At 44.3% G+C, this 24,512-nt stretch overlaps 1 protein-coding gene across 5 annotated transcripts in view; it reads left to right on the forward strand.

The window, feature by feature from the left end:
- The window catches only part of STAG1 (STAG1 cohesin complex component), a 381,779-nt gene that overhangs the window by 302,418 nt on the left and 54,849 nt on the right, over positions 1–24,512 (forward strand). For all 5 annotated transcript variants that reach the window (XM_084638723.1, XM_084638721.1, XM_084638725.1 and 2 more), the window contains 2 exons: positions 16,477–16,651; positions 19,553–19,692. In XM_084638723.1, coding sequence (XP_084494849.1) covers positions 16,477–16,651; positions 19,553–19,692 — 315 coding nt within the window. The remainder of the gene's footprint in view (positions 1–16,476; positions 16,652–19,552; positions 19,693–24,512) is intronic.

Here is a 24,512-nt window from a genome sequence, read left to right on the forward strand (position 1 = left end):
TATACTTTCTCCTAGCGCTCATTGAAAAAATACTGTACAGTGTTGGGCCAAGAACCAATCCCCAGAGGACCCGAATAGAAACACCCCCATTAACTGATGATTTTTCATTAACAATTATATTTTGTGATTGATCAGTTGTCTAGTTTTTAGTCCATTTAATTTATATATATATAAATAATATTTGGTTTTGTTTTACAAGGACAATATTGTCCTCAGGCTTCATTCTAAGGTGTTTTGGGATTTCCACATAAACCAGAGTACCTCAATACAAGTATTGTTCTCTAAATCCCGTGCCCATTGTGACAGAGCACTGAGGATTGACAGATGGGTCAGCACTCTGATCACTGTAGCCTCAATTAGTTCCCTTAGAGATGGCTCATTGAACAATTAGGTAATCAAAAGCAGAGGCTGAATTTAAGAAACTAATTAGCCCTCAGATGGCTAACCTGATAAAAGCTAGGAAGGAAGTGTTACAAAGTAGGGGAGGACATGGCTAGTTGAGCCTGGAATGAAAGTGATCCCTAGAGGGGGAGATCTCTTTTCCTCCTAGGGGCCCTGGAAAAGAGGGGCTGAAAGATATAAGGATTTAAAATGGTGATGTTTCACTATACTGGTGTTGGAAGGATTTAGAATAAAATACATGCTGAACACAAAAAGAAAGTCGGTCTGAGCAGTTTCTGGGACATCAGAGGACTGGGACAGAGCATTGCCCCGTCACATCCTGCGGAGGAGAGTAAGGTAAACGGCTTATATGTTAAAAGGGAAGTTAACTTTTATGTAAATCTTTTACGTATGTAAGGAATCCCTCAGATTATTTGTATGCTATGGAGAGCATTGTCAAGAGAATGTCACTTCTCTCCAGAGGCTCTCTAAGTGGATTACAGTGTGCATTGAATTGTGTTATACTCTGGCTAACCTTACAGCTCCTTTAGGCCTTATAGTGTACCCCTCCAGCACTACTCACTGGGGGTGTCAGGGTTCCCTCCCCACTCTGAACTCTGGGGTACAGATGTGGGGACCGGCATGAAAGACCCCCTAAGCTTATATTCCACCAGTTTACGTTAAAAACTTCCCCAAGGCACAAATTCCTTCCCTTGTGTTTGGACGGTATTGCTGCCACCACTAAGTGATTTGAACAAACATCCAGGGAGGGGCCACTTGGAGCCCTATCACCCCCTTCCCCCCTCCAAATATCCCTCCCCAAGCTCCTTCACCCCCTTTCCTGGGGAGGCTTGAGAATAATATACCAACCAATAGGGTAACAAAGTGAGCACATACCAAATCCCTGGTTTTTAGGACACTGAAAATCAATCAGTTTCTTAAAAGAAGAATTTTATTTAAAAAAAAAAAAAGTAAAAGAATCACACCTGCAAAATCAGGATGGAAGATAACTTTACAGGGTAAATAAAAAGATTTAAAACACAGAGAACTCCCCTCTGGACTCTACTTCCCAGTTACAAAACAAAGGAATAAAACTACCTCTTAGTATAGGGAAAATTCACAAACTAAAACAAAAGATAATCTAACGCATTTCCTTGCTATTACTTACAATTTCTGTAATTTTTAGATGTATAAGTTCAGGATCTTTTAAGGAGCTGGGTTACCTGCTTGGTCTCTCTCTTTGTCCCGAGAGAGAACACACAAAGAACACAAACAAAACCTCCCTTCCCCCCCGAGATTTGAAAGTATCTTCTTTCCCCATTGGTTCTTCTGGTCAGGTGCCAAGTAGGTTTATTGAACTGATTAACCCCTTACAGGTAAGTGATTCTGTACCTCTGGCCAGGAGGGATTTGATGTTACTTAATACATAAAGGTTGTTACCCTTCCCTTTATATGTATGACGGGGGCCTTATTCAACAAAGCATTTCAGCATTGTTTAAGTCCATCTCTATCCAGCAAAGCACATATGCATGTGCTTAACTTTAACCACAAACTTTAGTTTAATTGAAGTCAGTAGGATTTAACCACATGCATAAGTAGGGATCTACTTAAATCTCGAAGAAATCACACATTTTTCATGGGTTGGTCACAGGATAAATAGCAAATTTCACAGATGTGTTCCTACAGTGTGTATATATACAGCAGGTATTGCATTCAGAGTAACAGCCGTGTTAGTCTGTATTTGCAAAAAGAAAAGGAGGACTTGTGGCATATTAGACACTAACCAATTTATTTGAGCATAAGCTTTCGTGAGCTACAGCTCATTTCATCGATGTGTAGCTCACGAAAGCTTATGCTCAAATAAATTGGTTAGTCTCTAAGGTGCCTCAAGTACTCCTTTTCTTTTTGCAAGTTTTGCATTGTACTACAGTTACGTTTGTAAGTTTCCCTGGATAAGGGAGCCTGCTAAATCAGGGTTTTTTCAAACTTTTTTCTGGGACCCCCTTTGAAAATATTTCAGGCTGTGATGATCTCCCCCCTCCCCCCCCAAAAAAGTTACCCTTCCCTTTCTCTTCCCACCCCTCACCACCACCACCCCATACACACATACACACACACCATGCCACCCTTATTTCTGCACTGCTGCTGGCAGCGGCACCGCCCTCAGAGTTGGGCACCTGGCCATCAGCTGCCGCTCTCTGAAGGCAGTGCAGAAGTAAGTGTGGCAATACCGTGATCCACTAACAATAGTCAAATTTCATGGGGAGACCAGATTTCATGGTCTGTTATGCTTCTTTCACAGCCATGGATTTGGTAGGGTCCTGTACATAAGTTCTGCACTGAATAGGGGTGGTCTGTTGAACTGGGGCTTGGATTTGGTTTCCTGCTTAGAAACAGCAGAGTTGTTTTAGTCTCTTTTCAGCTGAGTATCAGAGGGGTAGCCATGTTAGTCTGTATCCACAAAAACAACAAGGAGTCCGGTGGCACCTTAAAGACTAACGGATTTATTTTGGCATAAGCTTTCATGGGTAAAAAAACCCCACTTCTTCAGATGCATGGAGTGAAAACTACACATACAGGCATAAATAGGCAGGCACATGAAGAGAAGGGAGTTACCTTACAAGTGGAGGGCCAATTCAGTCAGGGTGGATGTGATCCACTCCCAATAATTGGTGAAGAGGTGTCAATAATACCAAGAGAGGGAAAATTGCTTTTTTAGTGAGCCAGCCACTTCAGTCCCTATTCAAGGCCAAATTAATAGTGTTAAGTTTGCAAATGAATTATAGCTCTGCAGTTTCTCTTTGAAGTCTGTTTTTGAAGCAACACCTTGTCAACAATGGTTCTCCACTTGTAAGGTAACTCTCTTCTCTTCATGTGCCAGTATATTTATGCCTGTATCTGTAATTTTCACTCCATGCATCTGAAGAAGTGGGGCTTTTTATCAACGAAAGCTTGTGCCCAAATAAATCTGTTAGTCTTTAAGGTGTCACTGGACTCCTCGTTTTTTTTCGGCTGAGAACTCTTCAACCCACTTTCCCCTGGGAAGTGTGCCTTCCAGATTGCCTTGAGTGGGACCATACAGAGATTTCCAGAGAAAGAAAGATTACTAACCTGTAAGTGCTGCTGTTCTAGGAACATCTCTGTTTATTCAAACTACCCACCAATATTCCCTTCTTCCTTAGGTTCTCTATTTATTCTTAGACCCTGAGACTGAGGAGAAAGGAACAGAGGTGGTTGAAAAGCTGCACTCCCTTATAGAGACTCAGGTGCTGAATATTCACAGGCACCACATGGCACTTATGCAACGTACAGTTACTAATTGTAAGCTGGTGGAGCAGGACCTTATCTGGTCGTTTTAGTAGCAGTTCAGAATAGTGGTGGGCATAGATCCAGGAGTCAGGTGCCGGCTGAGGGTGAAGCTGGAATCACGGTCAAGGGTCGGAACCAGGGTCACGATCAGGACACCAAGCCAAAGGGTAAGTTGAACTCAGGGTCAAGAAGCCAAGCCAAAAGTTGGAACTGGAGTTAGGATCAGGAACAAGGCAGGGCATCAAAGACTAGACTGGAGAGGACAGGGGGTTGGGCTGGAACAAGGGCTGGAGGAAGGACCAAGACAAGCCCAGCTCCGGGTGTGGTACGCACTGAGCAACCACTATGCTGCTGTCATTGTAAGGCTCAAGTGGCAGGCTGCTGGCTCCCCTGCCCAATCAGGAAGCAAGGCCATTTGGAAAAGGCTCATTGGGCCTGCTGGGCTTGCTGATTTGCCTAGCTATCAGTCAGGGAGCCAGCTGTGCTCCTGACTGCCCCTTCCCCTAGAGGACCTTCCAGGGGCCCTGGTCTTAGTTTGTTGGAGTTTCGCTGGTGAAATTCCTATAACAGGAAAGAGGTATGGATGTTTTCTGTGGCCTCCCAGGATTGCTTCTCCAGCCCGTACCCCTTCCAGTCCACTAGGTATTGGAGCTTACCCTGATCCATTAGGAATCAAAGATTTGATGGACCTCATATTCTTCCTGCCTTGGACCATTATGGGTGATTGTGGTGGATCCATCTGACTGGGGAAGGGGTTGCTGATTGGTTTAGGTGGGAGAAATGAAAGATGGGGTGGCTCTTGAGGGTCTCCAGGAGCTGGAGTTTGAAGATCACTGGATATATTTTCTGGGTGGTCTGAAAAGGCTGGAGATAATTGTAGTTGAGCTTGGCAGAGGGATGGGATGACTTTAAATTCTGGGCTGGAAGACAGACCTTATTACCTACATTTAAGTCCAGGGCAATATAACAATAGTGGTCAGCATAGCTCTTAGAAGACTCCTTGGCAGCAACCAAATGCTCTGTAAGCTCTGATGAGTTTGAAGATGGAGGGCCAAGTCCATGGCTGCCAAAACAGAAGGGGCCTTCTGATAGTTCAGGCTGAAAATGGGGGAGAAAATCAAAATATCCAAAGAATGGGCTTTGCTGGGTGGAGGCATGGATTGCATTATTATAAGCAAATTTGGCTAGGCATAATGGGAGAATCCAATAGTCTTGGTAAAAATTCAAGAAACAGCAGAGGTACTGTTCCATTGTTTGGTTGACCCTTTCGGTCTGGCTGTCAGTCTGAAGATGGTAGGCAGTTGAGATGAGGGGTTTGGTGCCAAGAAGGCAGAGGAATTCTTGCTAGAACCAGGAGACAAATTGGGTGCCCCAATCAGAAATGAGGTCTTCTGGCATGCCATGGCATGCTAGAAGACATGTTCCAAAAAGAGCTGTGCCATTTCATGGCCTGATTGAAGGGTATGGTAGGGGTGAAATGGGCCATTTTTTTCAGGAGGTCCACAATTGTCAGGACCACCAAGTGCTCTTGAAAGTGAGGCAACTCCACGATGAAGTCCATTGAGAGGGTGGACCAGGGGTGTGGAGGCATGGGAAGGGGCTAGAGAAGGCCCAGTGGTCTCATGTGATATTTTTCAGTGTGGGCACAGAGATCACAGATGATTTAACTGGGAATTGGTCCTGCTTTGAGCAGGGGGTTGGACTAGATGACCTTCTGGGGTCCCTTCCAACCCTGATATTCTATGATTCTATGATTCTATCACACATCTTAACATAGTCCTTGATGTCTTTTCATTTGTTTACCATCAGAAATACCTTGAAATCAGATTCTTAAACTAGACAAAATATCCTGCCCTGGGGAAGTCATGGCACAACCTCAGTACTTGTAGTTGGGGGTCTCCCTCAGGAGTGTAATGGTGATCCCTATGGGTAGAGGAGGCCTTGCTGTAGATGGAAGCTTGACCCCAGGGAGGCATAGGGATTTTCCAGGGACTGGCAGATTGGTGCCATAGATAGGTCACTGGGGAGCAGATGATGGTCATTAGATGGCCTTTGCCAGTCCTTCTGATGAAATGGGAGGGTTTGATAATGGTGGTCAGAGCTTTCTCCTCTACTTTGTAGTGCTCGTTCTTGTGGGACAGGGCATCTGCCTTCTCCATTTTAGTCCCTGGGTGTAGGTGACTGTAAAATTGAATCTGGATAGAAAAAGTGTACACCAGATCTGGCGTTGGTTTAACCGTCAGGCTGTCTGTCTGTATTCTAGTTTTTTGTGATCAGTCCAAACTTGGACAGGAGTGTGGGCCCTTTTGAGGAGATAATGCCACTCCTCAAAGACAGCCCTCATGGCCAGGAGTTCCTTGTCTCATGTCATAGTTTTTCTCCATTAGGGTCAATTTCCAGGAAAAATGGTGCAGAGGTGAAGTAGCTGGTGGGAAACTGCAAAGTGGGAAAGAACTTCACCTATTGCAAAGTCTGAGGCATCAGTTTCAATGATTAAGGCCTGAGTGAGGTCTAGGTGGGTTCAAATGGGGGTGGATGTGAAGGGTCTTTTCAGGTTATCGAATGCGGCCTGTGTGTCAGTGGACCAGGTGAATCTGGCCCTTCTCCTTGTGGAGGGACATTAAGGAAGCGACCAGGCTGGAAAACCCCTTAATGAATCGCCTGTAAAAATTTGCAAAACCCAGGAATCACTGTCTCCCACACACATTTGAGGGTGCCTTCCAGTGTCATCACCACTACCTAGCAGGGGTCTATGGCGAGACCTACTGGAGAGATAATGTAACCCAAGAACTACACCATCTCCTTGTCAAGTTCACACTTCACAGGCTTGGCATAGGGTTGATTCCGTAGCAAAGCCAATCTAGAATGATATGTACATGACGGTCATGGAGCTCTTGATTTTCAGAGAAGATGAGAATGTTGTCTATATAGATGGACCATGCCAGCTAGGAAGGTGGAGGGACGAATAAATTGCTTCCATAGGTTTTCCTCTAGGTAATTCCGGAATGGCCTGTGTAGGTCTGGCTCAGAGAGAGTTTAAATGCCTCCAAAGAGAAGCTCCACTCCCCAGATGGAGTTTGATAGGGCAGTCATAACTGTGGTGCAGTGGTAGGGTGTCCATCTTCTGTGTGTTGAACATCTTGGTGAACTCCAGGTATTTGACAGGAATCTTAGGTGTGGTTGGGCCCACCGTTTTGTGTCTCTGGGAATCTTGGGGGTTGGAGCGCACTATAGAGTGTGGTCAACTGAGGACAGGGGCTCAGGAAACATTCTCATTGCAGGGAGCAGAAGAGCACTGTCCTTGACTGCCAGCAAATTAGGGGGTCACGGGCAATGAGCCATGGGGCACCAACAACAACTGGTGAATGCAGGGCACGGATCACCCCAAACTACATGTTTTTCTGGTGGCCACTGCTGGTGGTGATCTCTGTGGGCACCATCTCATATGTGATGGGCCCTAAAGAGAGGGGTGACCCCTCATTGGGCTCAACAAACTCAGGAGAGTCTTTGCGGGGGGTAGTAATCTGATGATTTTTGACAATTTCTTGGTTGACACAATTACCAGATGTGCCTGAGTCAACAAATGCCTCCAAGCAGATGTCAGGCATCATGGAGTGCCAGAGGGAGGGGAAGATGTGTGATGTGCTGGTTAGGGATTCTCAAGATTCCAGCAAAGTGGCAGCAGAGTGGCTTACTGTGAGGTGAAGTAAAACACTGACCCAGCCCCGGCCCCCCTACTGGGACTGGGTTCTGGTGTTTCCTAACCTGGAGGAGTTTTGGTTCTTGGCTGAGCATGTTACAGAATGCTTGGATTCCTCGCAGTACAGACAGAGAACTAGAGCTTTTTCTCATTGTACTTTTTCTCATTGTAGAGTTGGGGTCGAACTTGGTCACTCTGCATCGGCTTGGGGTCTGTTGGATTACCCAGAGTTGCATATGACAGAGAGGTCCAATTTGATGAGGGTCAGGGACTGCCCTTGTTCCATTAGCCCGTTAGCAATCAGGGTGGATAAAAATCAATGATTTTTTTAAAAGAAATCAACTATTTTTTTTAAAAAAATCGGATTTTTTTGATAAAATGCTTTTTGAGGAAAAAACTTATCTAAAGATAGTTTTAATTAAGATACATTATAGCTCAAACATATCTCATCATGTAATAGGGATTATAAATTCTAATTCTATACTATGAAACAATATATTCATGTAATGTTTCAGAAAAGTTTTGTAAATGAGTTCCAATAGTTCATGGATTAGGGACCCAATTTTATGGGGTTCCAGGGGCATCTTTATCGATTATTTAGGTTAATCTTTCTATCTACCCAATGGGACTCAGTGCTCAGTCTAGAAGATACCATCAGAGATGCCTAGTTTTGCAGTTCTCAAACTGTGGATTTGTCTCCAGAGATAACATGTTTGTTAACAGCAAAAATGTTTTTAAATAAATAAATATATAGAGGTGAGAAAAACAGACCTCAACCCTATTGTCCCTCTGCAAATTTGTGTACACAGAGTCAATCCCTTACCTCTCCCTAAAAGTGCAAAGTTTCAAAAAGTTCAGTGAATAGAAGATTGTTGGGGGTGGAATAGATCTGGACAAGGAGAAGTCTGGAGATAAATGTGAGAAGGGAGGGACAGGCAGTAGAAACAAAAGTTGAAACTGTTTGAGCAGCATATTCCAGAAGTCTTGAGATCTTTCTCAGGGTATGTCTACACTATGGAATTAGGTCGAATTTATAGAAGTCGGTTTTTTAGAAATCAGTTTAATATATTCGAGTGTGTGTGTCCCCACAGAAAATGCTCTAAGTGCATTAACTCGGTGGAGTGCTTCCGCAGTACCAAGGCTAGAGTCGACTTCCAGAGCGTTGCACTGTGGGTGGCTATCCCACAGTTCCCGCAGTCTCCGCTGCCCTTTGGAATTCTGGGTTGAGATCCCAATGCCTGATGGGGCTAAAACATTGTTGCGGGTGGTTCTGGGTACATATCGTCAGGCCCCCGTTCCCTCCCTCCCTCCATGAAAGCAAGGGCAGACAATCGTTTCGCGCCTTTTTTCCTGAGTTACCTGTGCAGACGCCATACCACGGCAAGCATGGAGCCCGCTCAGGTAACTGTCACCGTATGTCTCCTGGGTGCTGACAGACGCGGTAGTGCATTGCTACACAGTAGCAGCAACCCCTTGCCTTATGGCAGCAGATGGTGCAATACGACTGGTAGCCGTCATCGTCATGTCCAAGGTGCTCCTGGCCATGTCGGCCGGGAGCGCCTGGACAGACATGGGCGCAGGGTCTAAATTTGGAGTGACTTGACCAGGTCATTCTCTTTAGTCCTGCAGTCAGTCCTATTGAACCGTCTTATGGTGAGCAGGCAGGCAATACGGATTGCTAGCAGTCGTACTGTACCATCTTCTGCCGGGCAGGCAAGAGATGAGGAAGGCTAGCAGTCGTATTGTACAATCTTCTGCCGGGCAGGCAGGCGATACGGATTGCTAGCAGTCCTATTGCATCATCTTCTGCCGGGCAGCCATGTGATGTGGATGGCATGCAGTCCTTCTGCACCGTCTGCTGCCAGCCAAAGATGTAAAAGATAGATGGAGTGGATCAAAACAAGAAATAGACCAGATTTGTTTTGTACTCATTTGCTTCCTCCCCCTCCCCCATCTAGGGGACTCATTCCTCTAGGTCACACTGCAGTCACTCACAGAGAAGGTGCAGCGAGGTAAATCTAGCCATGTATCAATCAGAGGCCAGACAAACCTCCTTGTTCCAATAAGAACAATAACTTAGGTGCACCATTTCTTATTGGAACCCTCCGTGAACTCCTGCCTGAAATACTCCTTGATGTAAAGCCACCCCCTTTGTTGATTTTAGCTCCCTGAAGCCAACCCTGTAAGCTGTGTCGTCAGTCACCCCTACCTCCGTCAGAGCAACATCAGACAATCGTTCCGCGCCTTTTTTCTGTGCGGATGCCATACCAAAGCAAGCATGGAGGCCGCTCAGCTCACTTTGGCAATTAGGAGCACATTAAACACCACACGCATTATCCAGCAGTATATGCAGCACCAGAACCTGGCAGAGCGATACCGGGCATGGAGGCGACGTCAGCACGGTCACGTGAGTGATCAGGACATGGACACAGATTTCTCTGAAAGCATGGTGCTAATGGGGCAGGTTCATGCTGTGGAACGCCGATTCTGGGCTCGGGAAACAAGCACAGACTGGTGGGACCGCATAGTGTTGCAGGTCTGGGACGATTCCCAGTGGCTGCGAAACTTTCGCATGCGTACGGGTGCTTTCATGGAACTTTGTGACTTGCTTTCCCCTGCCCTGAAGCGCATGAATACGAAGATGAGAGCAGCCCTCACAGTTGAGAAGCGAGTGGCGATAGCCCTGTGGAAGCTTGCAACGCCAGACAGCTACCGGTCAGTTGGGAATCAATTTGGAGTGGGCAAATCTACTGTGGGGGCTGCTGTGATGCAAGTAGCCCACGCAATCAAAGATCTGCTGATATCAAGGGTCGTGACCCTGGGAAATGTGCAGGTCATAGTGGATGGCTTTGCTGCAATGGGTTTGCTGAGTTGAGAATGCTCAGAGAACTGTGGTGGGGCCATAGACGGAACCCATATCCCTATCTTGGCACTGGAGCACCAAGCCGGCGAGTACATAAACCGCAAGGGGTACTTTTTCAATAGTGCTGCAAGCTCTGGTGGATCACAAGGGACGTTTCACCAACATCAACGTGGGATGGCCGAGAAAGGTACGTGACACTCGCATCTTCAGGAACTCTGGTCTGTTTCAAAAGCTGCAGGAAGGGACTTTATTCCCAGACCAGAAAATAACTGTTGGGGACATTGAAATGCCTATATGTATCCTTGGGGACCCAGCCTACCCCTTAATGCCATGGCTCATGAAGCCGTACACAGGCAGCCTGGACAGTAGTCAGGAGCTGTTCAACTACAGGCTGAGCAAGTGCAGAATGGTGGTAGAATGTGCATTTGGACGTTTAAAGGCGCGCTGGCGCAGTTTACTGACTCGCTTAGACCTCAGCGAAACCAATATTCCCACTGTTATTACTGCTTGCTGTGTGCTCCACAATATCTGTGAGAGTAAGGGGGAGACGTTTATGGCGGGGTGGGCGGTTTAGGCAAATTGCCTGGCTGCTGGTTACATGCAGCCAGACACCAGGGCGGTTAGAAGAGCACAGGAGGGCACGGCACGCATCAGAGAAGCTTTGAAAACCAGTTTCATGACTGGCTAGGCTACGGTGTGAAAGTTCTCTTCGTTTCTCCTTGATGAAACCCCCCGCCCCTTGGTTCACTCTACTTCTCTCCCCTCCTCCCTTCGATCATTGCTTGCAGAGGCAATAAAGTCATTGTTGCTTCACATTCATGCATTCTTTATTCATTCATCACACAAATAGGGGGATGACTACGAAGGTAGCCCAGGAGGGGTGGTGGAGGAGGGAAGGAAAATGCCACACAGCACTTTAAAAGTTTACAACTTTAAAATTTATTGAATGCCAGCCTTCTTTTTTTTGGGCAATCCTCTGTGGTGGAGTGGCTGGTTGGCCGGTGACCCCCCCAACCGCGTTCTTGGGCGTCTGGGTGTGGAGGCTATGGAACTTGGGGAGGAGGGCGGTTGGTTACACAGGGGCTGTAGTGGCAGTCTGTGCTCCAGCTGCCTTTGCTGCAGCTCAACCATACACTGGAGCATACTGGTTTGGTCCTCCAGCAGCCTCAACATTGAATCCTGCCTCCTCTCATCACGCTGCCGCCACATTTGAGCTTCAGCCCTGTCTTCAGCCCGCCACTTACTCTCTTCAGCCCGCCACCTCTTCTCCCGGTCATTTTGTGCTTTCCTGCACTCTGACATTCTTTGCCTCCACGCATTCGTCTGTGCTCTGTCAGTGTGGGAGGGCAGCATGAGATCAGAGAACATTTCATCATGAGTGTGGTTTTTTTTCTTTCTAATCTTCACTAGCCTCTGGGAAGGAGAAGATCCTGTGATCATTGAAACACATGCAGCTGGTGGAGAAAAAAAAGGGACAGCGGTATTTAAAAAGACACATTTTATAAAACAGTGGCTACACTCTTTCAGGGTAAACCTTGCTGTTAACATTACATACATAGCACATGTGCTTTCGTTACAAGGTCGCATTTTGCCTCTCCCCACCACGTGGCTACCCCCTCAACCCTCCCCCCTCCCTGTGGCTAACAGCGGGGAACATTTCTGTTTAGCCACAGGCAAACAGCCCAGCAGGAATGGGCTCCTCTGAGTGTCCCCTGAAGAAAAGCACCCTATTTCAACCAGGTGACCATGAATGATATTTCACTCTCCTGAGGATAACACAAGAGAGATAAAGAACGGATGTTGTTTGAATGCTGGCAAACATACACTGCAATGCTTTGTTGTACAATGATTCCCGAGTACGTGTTACTGGCCTGGAGTGATAAAGTGTCCTACCATGAAGGATGCAATAAGGCTGCCCTCCCCAGAAACCTTTTGCAAAGGCTTTGGGAGTACATCCAGGAGAGCCGCAAATGCCAGGGCAAAGTAATCCTTTCACATGCTTGCTTTTAAACCATGTATAGTATTTTAAAAGGTACACTCACCGGAGGTCCCTTCTCTGCCTGCTGGGTCCAGGAGGCAGCCTTGGGTGGGTTCGGGGGGTACTGGCTCCAGGTCCAGGGTGAGAAACTGTTCCTGGCTGTCAGGAAAACCGGTTTCTCCGCTTGCTTGCTGTGAGCTATCTACAACCTCATCATCATCATCTTCGTCCCCAAAACCTGCTTCCGTGTTGCCTCCATCTCCGTTGAAGGAGTCAAACAACACGGCTGGGGTAGTGGTGGCTGAACCCCCTAAAATGGCATGCAGCTCATCATAGAAGCGGCATGTTTGGGGCTCTGAACCGGAGCGGCCATTCGCCTCTCTGGTTTTCTGGTAGGCTTGCCTCAGCTCCTTCAGTTTCATGCGGCACTGCTTCGGGTCCCTGTTATGGTCTCTGTCCTTCATGCCCTGGGAGATTTTGACAAAGGTTTTGGCATTTTGAAAACTGGAACGGAGTTCTGATAGCACGGATTCCTCTTCCCATACAGCGATCAGATCCTGTACCTCCCGTTCAGTCCATGCTGGAGCTCTTTTGCGATTCTGGGACTCCATCATGGTCACCTCTGCTGATGAGCTCTGCATGGTCACCTGCAGCTTGCCACGCTGGCCAAACAGGAAATGAGATTCAAAAGTTCTCAGTTCTTTTCCTGTCTACCTGGCCAGTGCATCTGAGTTGAGGGTGCTGTCCAGAGCGGTCACAATGGAGCACTCTGGGATAGCTCCCGGAGACCAGTACCGTCGAATTGTGTCCACAGTACCCCGAATTCGACCCGGCAAGGCCGATTTAAGCGTTAATCCACTTCTGAGGGTGGAGTAAGGAAATCGATTTTAAGAGCCCTTTAAGTCGAAATAAAGGGCTTCATCGTGTGGACGGGTGCAGGTTTACATCAGTTTAACGCTGCTAAATTTGACCTAAAGTACTAGTGTAGACCTGGGCTCAGTGTAGCCTTCATTGATTTGAGATCTACCATACCATTCTTTCAGTAGAAGGGAAAACCTATAATGGCAGCAGGCTGTAAAAGAGACCCAGTTTGGGAATATTTTAATGAAGTTCCTCTACCTGTGGGTAAGACAGGCACGCGTGCAAAATGCAAACAGTGCAACAAAGAAATGCAAGGTCTGGTTTCCCAAATGAAACAATATCATGAGAAGTGTTCCTTCTCAGGAGGAAGCTGTGTTGAAGATGATGAAAAGAACATGTCTGAACATGCAGGATTTTCAGGTTGGTAACAACCAACAGGAATGCACTTTTATGTAGAATCCATGATTAAATCAAGTCTTCCTGAGTAGTGATTTAAATCAAATCCACCCTGTTATCAGTCCTAATGTACAGCTTGATCAGGGCCCCCAAGGGCACGTGCGGGTTCTACCTGAGCTAATTCATCTTTAAAAGGATCATTGAGTCCTTGCTGGAAGTGATTTTGTTGCACGGCCTCATCCCAGCAGGGATCGGCTTCCAGGCGTTGAAACATGGTTGCATATCTGATGATAGGCTGGGACCCCTGCCAGAGGGCTTGGAGTGCAGCTTCTGCAATGCGCTCTCTGTTAGGGTCATCAAAAATACTTGCCATTGTCTAGACAAACTCCTCAAAGTATTCAAGAAGAGGGTTAGACAGCTCCAGTAGTGGGGAAGCCTATACCAGGGCCTCTCTGGTAAGCAGACTAATCACAAGTCCTACTTAGGAACAGTCTGTGCGGTGTGATAGCAGTTGCAGTGTGAAGAGCAGGTGATATTAATTCGTAAACCCCCGGAATTGGGACAGTCTCCAATGAAAATGTCAGATGAGGGACCTTGGGCTCTCAGGTAGCAGGTGGAAGGGTCAGGAGCTTGCAGGCACCATCCTGGCATGTACACCTGAGCCTGAAGGACTGCATTCTGTTCTAAAAGTGTGACCCTCCCTACTTCTGATCCTTGTGGACTGTTCAAACTGTAAGCTGCCAGGGTGTGGTCGGCCTTCTTAGGGCGGAGTGGGACCTTATCTGGTGGTTGCAATGGCAGTTTGAGATAGTGTTGCGCGTCCATGTAGGAGTCAGGTGTCAGCACAGGGTGAAGCCAGAATGAGGAGCCAAGCCAAGGGTCAGAACCAGAGTCAGGAGCAGGGCTGGGAGCCAAAAACTAGACTGGAGCTGGGGTGAAACCTGGAACAAGGGGTGGAGGCCAGGAGCAGGGCACAAGCACAGCTGGAGATGTGGTATGCACTGAGCTACTGCTCTACTGCTGCCGCGTCAAGGCTCATGTAGTGGGCCGCAAGCTCTTCTGCCCAGTCAGGAAGCATGGTCATTTGGAGAAGGCTCATTGTGCTCAGCTGAGCTTTCTGGGTTGCCTAGTGATGAAGCTGGGGGCCAGCTGTGATCCTGACACTAATAACTGAGATTTAGTCATGGGTATTTTTAGTAAAAGTCATGGACAGGTCACAAGAAATAAACAAAAATTCACAGCCCATGACCTCTCCATGACTTTTACTAAAAATATCCATGACTAAATCTCTGCTCCTGGGCCCTGCTGCTCTGGGGGGGCCCTGCCCCAGTGGTAGGGGTTGATTGCTCTGGGGGACCCACTACTCCAAGGCCCCCGGGGACCACTCTCCCGATGACCCCGGGACCGCTGCTGCTCGAGTGGTCCCCAGGGCCACCCTTGGAACCGATGCTGGGCGCTCCCTGGGGCCACTGCTCTGGCCACTCCTCGGACCATTGCTGCTGGGGCACTCCCCAGGACCGCTGCTTGGGTGCTCGCTGGGGCCAGCTGCCCAGGGACACTCCAGTAGCGGCCAGTGCGGCTGGCCCCGGGGCCGCTCCAGCGGCGACTGGCTGCGGGATGCCCGAGCAGCTGGCCCCAGGGTCAGCCACACTGGCTCCTGCAGCTGTGGAAGTCACGGAGGTCGTGAAAGTCACGGAATCTGTGACAGAATCACAGCCTTACTAATAGCTAACCTCCCCTCCTTTTGTTTCCAGGAAATCAGTACCTAAAAAAGCAGTAAATGCATATATCATTGGCAGGCTGGCATATTCAAGAACATGTGAAGTTCAGTTTTGTCCTAGAATTGTCATCTTCTGCAGCCAACTTCAAACAGTTTTTATCTCGAAGATTTAGGGCAACAGCACATATCTTTAGAAAGAATTATGGCTGAGACTCAGGCTCACAGCAAGAATCAAGGATTTGCTTAGTTAGCAGTGGTTTTTTTAATTCCTTTTCCTAGACTAGTGCCTTAACTCATCAATTCCCTCATAATTTATTTCATTTTGTATGTCATTCTAGTTTTTCTACCTAATTTTTTTTAGAGGTAACTATCTATCTCATTATTTTAGTTTTTATGTAATTGTTTGAACCAATGTACATTCTATCTTTTATCTCAGTTTTCCCCTGTTGCAGCATCTTAACTTTAGGGAGGCAGTGCAGTCTCGTGGATAGAACTCTAGACTGGAACTCAAGTGACTAGGACTCAGGAGTCCGTCACTAGCCTGCTGGGTGACCCTGAGCAAGTCATTTCAACTCTGTGTACCAGAGTTTCCCCATCTGTAAAATAATACTTTCCTCTGTTGCAAACACTTTAAGAACTATGCATGAAAATCTAGGACTTCTTATAGTTACTTCACTGTTGCATGTTTTATTGAAATTCTCCAGGAGCTATAGAGTGTCAGAGTAGGGATCTGTCACAGTATGTATCTCTGCAGAAGAGATAATTACCTGCTGCCTACTCATCCCTGCAAATGAGCATGTTCAACTTCCATGGATTTCAAGGAAAACTGGGCACTTTTGATCTTTTGTTCTTGTAAGATAAACAGCTGTGATAGATCTTCACTCACTAACCCACCTTCCCATCTCAGTGTTGGGAGTTTTGTTAACTCTCGTTTTTCTTTTTTTCCAGTTCTAATTTTTTTGTTTCAGTAATAAAGAACTGGCAGTTCAAGGCAGTGGGGGTCCACCTGATGGCACTGGAAAGGTGGCAAACCATATTCTGTCAGAAGTCAAAGGCGTAAAACTTAAGAGTTATAGAAATTCCCTGTGATCTCCTTCACAAAACATGGACCCACAAGTATCAAACTATCACAACTCTGCATTGTTGCAGAAGGGCAATTACCAGTTAGTGGTGGGAAAATGTCTAGAAATTATATAAACAGCATATTTATATTTTAAAATGATCTTGACCCTTATGGGTTAACTGAATGAAGTAACTTTGTGTTTCAGGCTTTCATGCTGCTCTGTGATCTCTTGATGATTTTTAGCCACCAGCTGATGACTGGAGGTAGAGAGGGTCTTCAACCTTTGGTGTTCAATCCAGACTCTGGGCTCCAGTCTGAACTCCTTAGCTTTGTGATGGACCATGTCTTCATTGACCAAGATGATGAGAACCAGAGCATGGGTATGTTTAGCCATCGCGTTTTGTACTTGTCCTCTCTCACCCAACACACAAGACTTTTGCATGGCAAAACTTAATCTGGTCAAGTATAGATTCTGTTCAGGTGATGTCTAAAAAGGAAGACAAATTATACCACATACTCCAAGACAATTTCTCATATTTCCTCACATATCAAGCTATGAAGTCTTTGGTTGTAGAGGTGGCTGTACAAAGATCTAAAGATGGACAGGTGCATTCTACTCCTTCAAATAAGTCTGGATTTACTGGGGAGAAAAGTCTCTCTTCCTCTATTTTAGGTTTAAGCGTGGTGAATTACCAAGCTATAGTGGCACACTACCAATATCCTCTTTGGGGAAACATGTCAGTGTTCACCAAATCTCTCCAAGATAAACATAGAAAACACTCATGTGCCATCATTACGGAGGGACATTAAGTTGTCAAACATGCCCTGAAAGCATTGTTTGATTCTTCAGGTTCTGCAGTTAGAATCTGCAATTTCCATTGGAAGGTATGTTTTGCTTAGATCTTCAGGCTTTCTCTGAAACCAACTCCAAGGCTGATGATTTCCCCTTTAGGGAAAAGGATTGTTCAGATCCGGAACCAATGAGTTTCTGGAAAAATGAAGGAGCAGGTACAGACCTAGACTCCTGGGCATTTATCAGCAGTCCAGGAAGAGACCTGGAGTATCAGTTCTCAGGTACCAACACAACAAAATTCATCATCTTCCTTTTCCTCACACATTACCCAAAGGAGACCATATTATCATCAACAATATCGTCCTCAACAGTCTTCTCAGCAAAACAGAAGGAGCTTTAAACCACAAACAGGAGGTGAACCAATTATCTTCACAAGCTACTGTGCCAGGCCTTAGGTCCCAAGTTTGACAAAGTGCCTGAGAGCTGTGGTCCAATTTTAATCTAGTCTCATTCCATTCAGAGACCATCTGCATCTAAACATCTATTACCACAGACAAATAATTTTAGAAATTATTCACAAGTATCCAATAGAATTCAAAATTATTCCTCCTCAATCCCCTCCTCCAATCCCTATCCCCAGGGACCCCTCTCAAAAGAACCTGTTGAGATCAGTGGTTCTGCCCTTCTTGCCCTTCTCAAATACTGCAGCTGAGGCCTCACCAGTGCCAACTAATGTGGGACAGTTATCTCCCGTGATTTACATACGACACTCCTGTTAATACACCCCACAATGATGATATGCTTTTTTGCAACTACATCACATTGTTGACTCATATTCAATTTGTGATCCACTAGAAACCCCAGATCCTTTTCAGCAGTACTTCCACATAGCCAGTTATTCTCCATTTTGTATTTGTGCATTTAATTTTTTCTTCCGATATGTAGTACTTTGCACTTGTCTTTATTGAATGTCATCTTGTTGAATTCAGAACAATTCTCCAATTTGTCAAGGTTGTTTTGAATTCTAATCCTGGCCTCCAAAGTGCTTACAAACCCTCCCAGCATGGTGCCATCTGAAATTTTATAAGGATACTCTCCATTCCATTATCCAAGTCATTAATGAAAATATTGAATAGTACTGGACCCAGGACTGACTCCTGCGGGTCCTACTAGATACATCCTCCCAGTTTGACAGTGAATTATTGATAACTACTCTTTGAATATGGTCCTTCAGCCAGTCATGCACCCATCTTATAATAATTTCATCTAGACCACATTTCCCTAGTTTGCTTATGAGTATGTCATGTGGGACTGTGTCAGAAGCCTTACTAAAATCAAGATGTCTCACATCTAATCCTCTGTTAAGGTCACCGGTTTTTATACTTACCTGTGGGCTTTTTTCACCTGCCCCCTTTGAACCTAGGTTAAAGCCCTCCTCGCTAGGTTGGCAAGCTTAGGCAGCAGTACTGCCTCCACAAAGCAACTCTGACCCTTCAAGCCTTCTCTTCTTCAGGGCGCAACTGCAACACGAGCTGGAGGCAGAGGGAATTAGGGGAACATTGGTGGGGTGCTATTCATGCCCTTGGCCCAGAGCAACCAGGACCAGAGCGATATGCCCATCACTACTGTTTGAAAAAGTTCTGTTCCCAAGTAGCTGGTTCTGTAGAGGCAATATAGTTAGAGAACAGGTGTTACAAAAGGTAAATGCCCCCCTTTTATATACCAATTTTTTCAGAGTAGCAGCTGTGTTACTCTGTATTCGCAAAAAGAAAAGGACTACTTTGGCACCTTAGAGACTAACCAATTTATTTGAGCATAAGCTTTCGTGAGCTGCAGCTTATGCTCAAATAAATTTGTTAGTCTCTAAGGTGCCGCAAGTACTCCTTTTCTTTATACCAATTGTGTTTCTTTAATCTGGTTGAATTCACTCCACAGTGAAGTGATCACTGTTCTCAACATGTGTATCTAACGTACTTCTTTACTGAATTGGTGGAATCTCATTTATTATGTCGTGGTCTGTTATTTTCACGTTTGATTATTATATCTTGTTATTTTCATTGACAGAGGGAGTGCTTATGTTGCATTTTATGTTAATGTTTCTAACAATCAAGTGACATTTCTCTTCTATTATTTGTTGCTATTTTGAAGTGCCAGGAATGTCAAATCAAAGCATGTACTAGAGATTTTGTTGCAAAAATCATTCTGCAATGTGATTGTTGTTTCTGATTGTTCATATGTGAAATACATAGGTTCAATGCAACCAGATTAAATAAGCATTTGTGAATTGTTCTCTTGCCAAGATTGTTAACAAAAAAACAGCTTGAATTTCGCTCTCTTTGGTTTTAGTTTCTCCTGAAAGTACATTAGATATCTTTTTGGCGAGTTTAATTTTACAAAAACTGTTGATTTTATTAAACAAAAATAATTGGGTATTGTGTTGCCTTAAAAAACAGCAGATGTTAATAAATATTTTCTTTACTGTATTTAGAGGGAGATGAAGAGGATGAAGCTAACAAAATAGAGGCTTTACATAAAAGAAGGAACCTTCTGGCAGCCTTTAGCAAACTTATTATCTATGATATAGTAGACATGCATGCAGCAGCAGATATCTTCAAACACTATATGAAGGTATGAGTCTATATTTTTATCTTCTCCTCCTCCTCCTAAATGAGCACAGAAACTGTAGCTGGAAAAGTCTTAAAATATTAGTCCATTCTTTTCCTCTCTCTGCTATTTTCTTTCCTTTTGCATATTCTTGAGTGCTGTCTCCAGTCTGATTTCAATTGATTACTGAGATGCAAAAAGCTCTGTGATTAGGTTGCAGAAAATTTTTGAAATCAGAGCCAGGTGTTGAACTTCAGCTTGTATTTCTGCTTATTTTTACCTAAGACTTAAAGAGCCCTAAGTGCTTCCTAATAAAATATATATTGTAAGGGCTTTTATGATAGCTTGGCTATTATGGTAGAAGAGCAATTGAGGAGCAGGAGTAGAAATTCTAAAAAAAAATTCCTTAAAACTAGAGACACAAAATATGCAAATAAAGCAGTGCCTATTTATGAAATAGGCCAGTTGGATCATTTCACTTTCTTCATAAAATCTCCAGATTTCGGGACCTGTAGGCATAATAAGTAAATAGGGACTTAGTAAAAGAATCCAGAATCCAGCTTAGAGTTCTTTTAAAGTTCAGACCTGGTCTACACTAGGAAACTAGGTCAGTATAACTTTGTCGCTCAGGGATATGAAGAGTCCACAACCCTGTGCGACACTATTAAACCAACCTAACCCCTGATGTAGATAGCATTAGGTTGACAGGAGAATTCTCCCGCCGACCTAGCTACCACCTCTCAGGGAGGTGGAGTACTACACTGATGGAAGAATGTCTCCTGTCGGGGTAGCTAGTGTCTTCACTGAAGCACTACAGCAGCGCCACTGCAGGGTTTTAAGTGTTGAAAAGGCCTCAGTTTGAAGTATAGATATAATTTTTAAGGTATATTTAGCTATCTATATAGGGTTTTATAAAGCCGCCTAGCATGATCCCTGGAATGCATATTGTCGTCTTCATTACTATTTAAATGGTCACAGAGTGATCAGCATAGTAGAAGACACAATGTGAAAGTAGTTCTTACCCCAGATTGTTTACAGTCTAATAGAAACAAAGAAGCAGGTCACATTGTGAAAGCCAGAGGAACAAATAACATGGAGGGTTTTTTGCTTGTCACTTTTGGTGGACACTGAAAGAACTGCAACTTTAGGAGGGAGGGTGGATACTCTGACTCTGCGGGATGAATAACTCTGGCTTTGTATGTGAAGATAAGCTGCTCCTTTTATTGCTGTTTAAGTTGTGTGTTTTTCAGTATTTGCCAAAGTACCTAAAGCAGTGGATATGTACTGTTTATATTTTTGCTCCCAACCTCATTAACAGTCCTAGTTTACAGTCACAGGTAGGAAGCATTTGTGGGTTTTCGGTGTGATACTGTCCTCTTATTTCTAGGTTTCATAGAGCCGCTCTGCTTAAAACACAGCAAACAAAAAATCCTTCAGAAACCTGTACCTCTTCCATAAAACCTTAAGCTTGGTCTAAACCACCTTTGCTCTCCTCCCCGCCCTGCCACCCTTGAGCTCTAGCTACCACAGCTTTAGAGATCCTGACTAAAATTTTCAAAAATAAGAAGCTAGAGTCCTAACTCAATATTTAGGTACCTGAAGGTCAGTGGGGCTTCTCATTTGGTATTTTTGAAAATTCCTCCCCAAGGCACTTTTATATGGACTTAGGATAAAATTTTCAAAAGTGTTTATGTGACTTTCCATAAATTCATAGATCCTAAGGCCAGAAGGAGCCATTGTGATCATCTAGTCAGACCTCCCGTAAAACACAGACAATAAAACTTCCCTAGTATAATTCCTAGAGCAAATCTTTTAGAAAAACATATTGATTTAAAAATTTGTCAGTGATGGTGAATTCACCATTACCCTTGATAAATTGTTCCAAAAGTTAATTACCTTCACTGTTAAAAATTTACTCTTTCTTTCCAGTCTGAATTTGTCTAGCTTCAACTTCCAGCCATTGGACTGTGTTATACCTTTCTCTTCTAGATTGAAGAGCCATTATTATTTATTCCCCACGTTGGTACATACAAACTGTAATCAGGTCACCCCTTATCCTTCTCTTTGTTAACCTAAACATAACAGAAATATTTATTGAACACTTCCACCTTTTCGGTATTATTATTGATAATTCTACCATTTCCATCTAATAATACACCAACACTATTATCAGGATTCTTTTTGTTCCTAGTATACCTAAAAAACAGGTTTTAATGTCTGGCCATAAGTTTCTCCTTGTGTCCCTTTGCTTCCCTTATTGATTTTCTACAGTTTCTAGCTTCTGAGTTATACTCATTACTATCGATTTTCCCTTTCTTCTATTTGTTATGGTTTTGGGGTTTTTTTTACAGCTTCCTTTACTTCCCCTGTAGATCAGATTGATATTTTTAACTAATATGGCATTCCGACTTTGTGGGCTTCTAGTAAAGTGTTCTAAAACAATTCCCAATTGTGATTCACATTTTTTCTGATTAAATTCTTCCTCCCAACTGATTTGGCTCATAATTGTTTTCAGCTTTGTGAAACTGGCCCTGTTAAAGCACCAAGTGTGTGTGTGTATCTATAACATATTACCGATCTGGACTTTATTCTGTTTCCACATTAAAAATATTATCAGGTCATGATACTTAAGGTACCCAAACTACCGTTAATCTTCAGTTCTGTGATTAGTTCCTTTTTATATATCAAGACTAAATCTAATATAGAATTCCCCCATGTTGGTTGCAACACTTTTTAAAATAGGAAATAGGCATCTATCACATGTAGAAATTCCAAGGAAGTTTTAATACTGGCAGCACGAGACCTTCAGAGTGTGTCAATCAGATTGAAGTCCCCCATAATAATGCAGCTTTTTTCTCTACAAATAATAGATAGGTGCATAAGGAGCCAGTTATCCTGTGATTTGGTGTTCTGTAGCAGACACTAACTGATACTCCATCTTGTGCTTTATCTGTTAGAACACTGGTAAGTATTCAAGATAATTTTCTTCTGAATGATCAGTGACTTGGAAACAGGAAATGCGATTTTTGACAGAGTGCTACTTCCCTTCCCCTTTTGTTCACTCAGCCCTTCCTAAATAAAACATAACCTGTGATTTTAACATTCCAATTTTGCAAGTCTTCCTACCAGATTTCTGTAATACTGACTAGGTTTAACTTATGCTAATAAATGAGCAATTCCAATTCCTCTTGTTTATTACCCTCCCCTTTTATTATTAGTTTACCACCCAGGTGACTACTTTAGCCATCCTGTTCCTGAGGATGTTATACCAATAAAATAAAAACCAGCAGGATCTTATTAAAGGGAAAAAGGCAAAATACCACATTTATTGTGAATACAGAAATAATCATAGTAAGCAGTTAGTTATAGCTATAACATTCCATTCAATCTCATATTTATTCACACATTCATTCATGCACACACACACACAGGTTCTGCAAGGTTGTTATCATAGTTACCAGCCTTAGAGTTGCCCATGCCAAGCCACTGGCCAGGTGTCCTGGACATGAGGAGGGAGCAGGGCCTTGTCAGATGCTCATCTGTTGCTCTTGGAAGTTGGTTTACAGAATCAAAGTTTGGTTGGTTACAGAACCAAAGTTCTCACTTTCTAGAGTCCATTTTTATAGGAATTTCTTCCTAGGCCAGTCTATGGGAATTGCTTCATCATGCTGTTGCTGAATCAATCAGCAGATGGCACATTCCTGACAGCTCTGTGCTGCTAGATGTTATCTTGTTCTTTGGTTCTCCCATTCTTGAGGCTGTTGGGTGGATTCCAGTCTGCCCTCCGGGGGTCCTCTGGTTATTTCCACTTGACGCCTTCTTCAGCCGATGGACACTGGATTCTTAGGCTGGCACCTCCCTGATCATTCAGTTATTATCCACACCAAGCATCCATCCACATACATCTTCTATCTCTATTTTAATCACAATTGTTAATACAAGAAAAGGGCGGGGAATCTCTGGGTGCTGTTTCTGTTGTTACAGAGTATTGCTTTGAGTCTCTCTCTCTGTGAATTGCGTTGAGAACAGACTCTGTCTTAGAATGTACTAACACAATTAGCAGCTTGCAAGTTTCACACATAGAGGGAGAGAAACAGTACCAAAAAACCAAGAGACCTCTTAATTAGTAATACCCTGGAATTTAAACTATGGGGAGTCAAACTCATATCTGATTTTAATACAGAACTTCTTTAATAAGATCCTGCTGGTTTTTATTTTATTAGTATAACAAGGAGACTGGTTCCCCTTCTACTGAGGTGGAGGCCATCCAAACTGTTGAGCCCTTTCTCCCCATAGAAAGTGGACCATTGCTCCACAAAACCAAAACCCTCCCCCCACTTACCTACGCAGTGGTTCTCTTCCAGAACCTTCTGCCTTCTATCTTTCTTCAGTCATGGGACAGGAGGGATCTCAAAGAAGATTATTTGAATATTCTTTTTCTTCAGCACACTTCCAAAGTCCCTGAAGTCATCAACTATCTGTGAGATACCCCGCGAGGCAGCGTTGTTAGTGCTGATAAGAACCATCACCAGTGGTTCTTCACTTGTCAACTTCAGAAGTCTGTTCAATCTGAGTGACATCTCATGTTTTGGCTATGAGAAGACCGCACACTGTCCAGCTGTCTGCTTGTCCTTTGCAGAATATTCTTTCAATTGTTCAGTAATGAATCCACAGCAAAGATCGTCTGTCTTCCATGGACAGTTGGAGAACTCTGTGTGCAACCTTGCTTTTCTTACAGGTTGGGCAGACCTACCATCTACAAGTGTACCCAACTGGTATGCTTTGTACCAAATGGATCTTGAGAAGTATCTTCCACGGTTTTCATATTGACGACCTAGTATCCG

This window comes from Lepidochelys olivacea (assembly GCF_965140295.1).
Source record: "Lepidochelys olivacea isolate rLepOli2 genome assembly, chromosome: 9".
NCBI lineage: Eukaryota > Metazoa > Chordata > Testudines > Cheloniidae > Lepidochelys > Lepidochelys olivacea.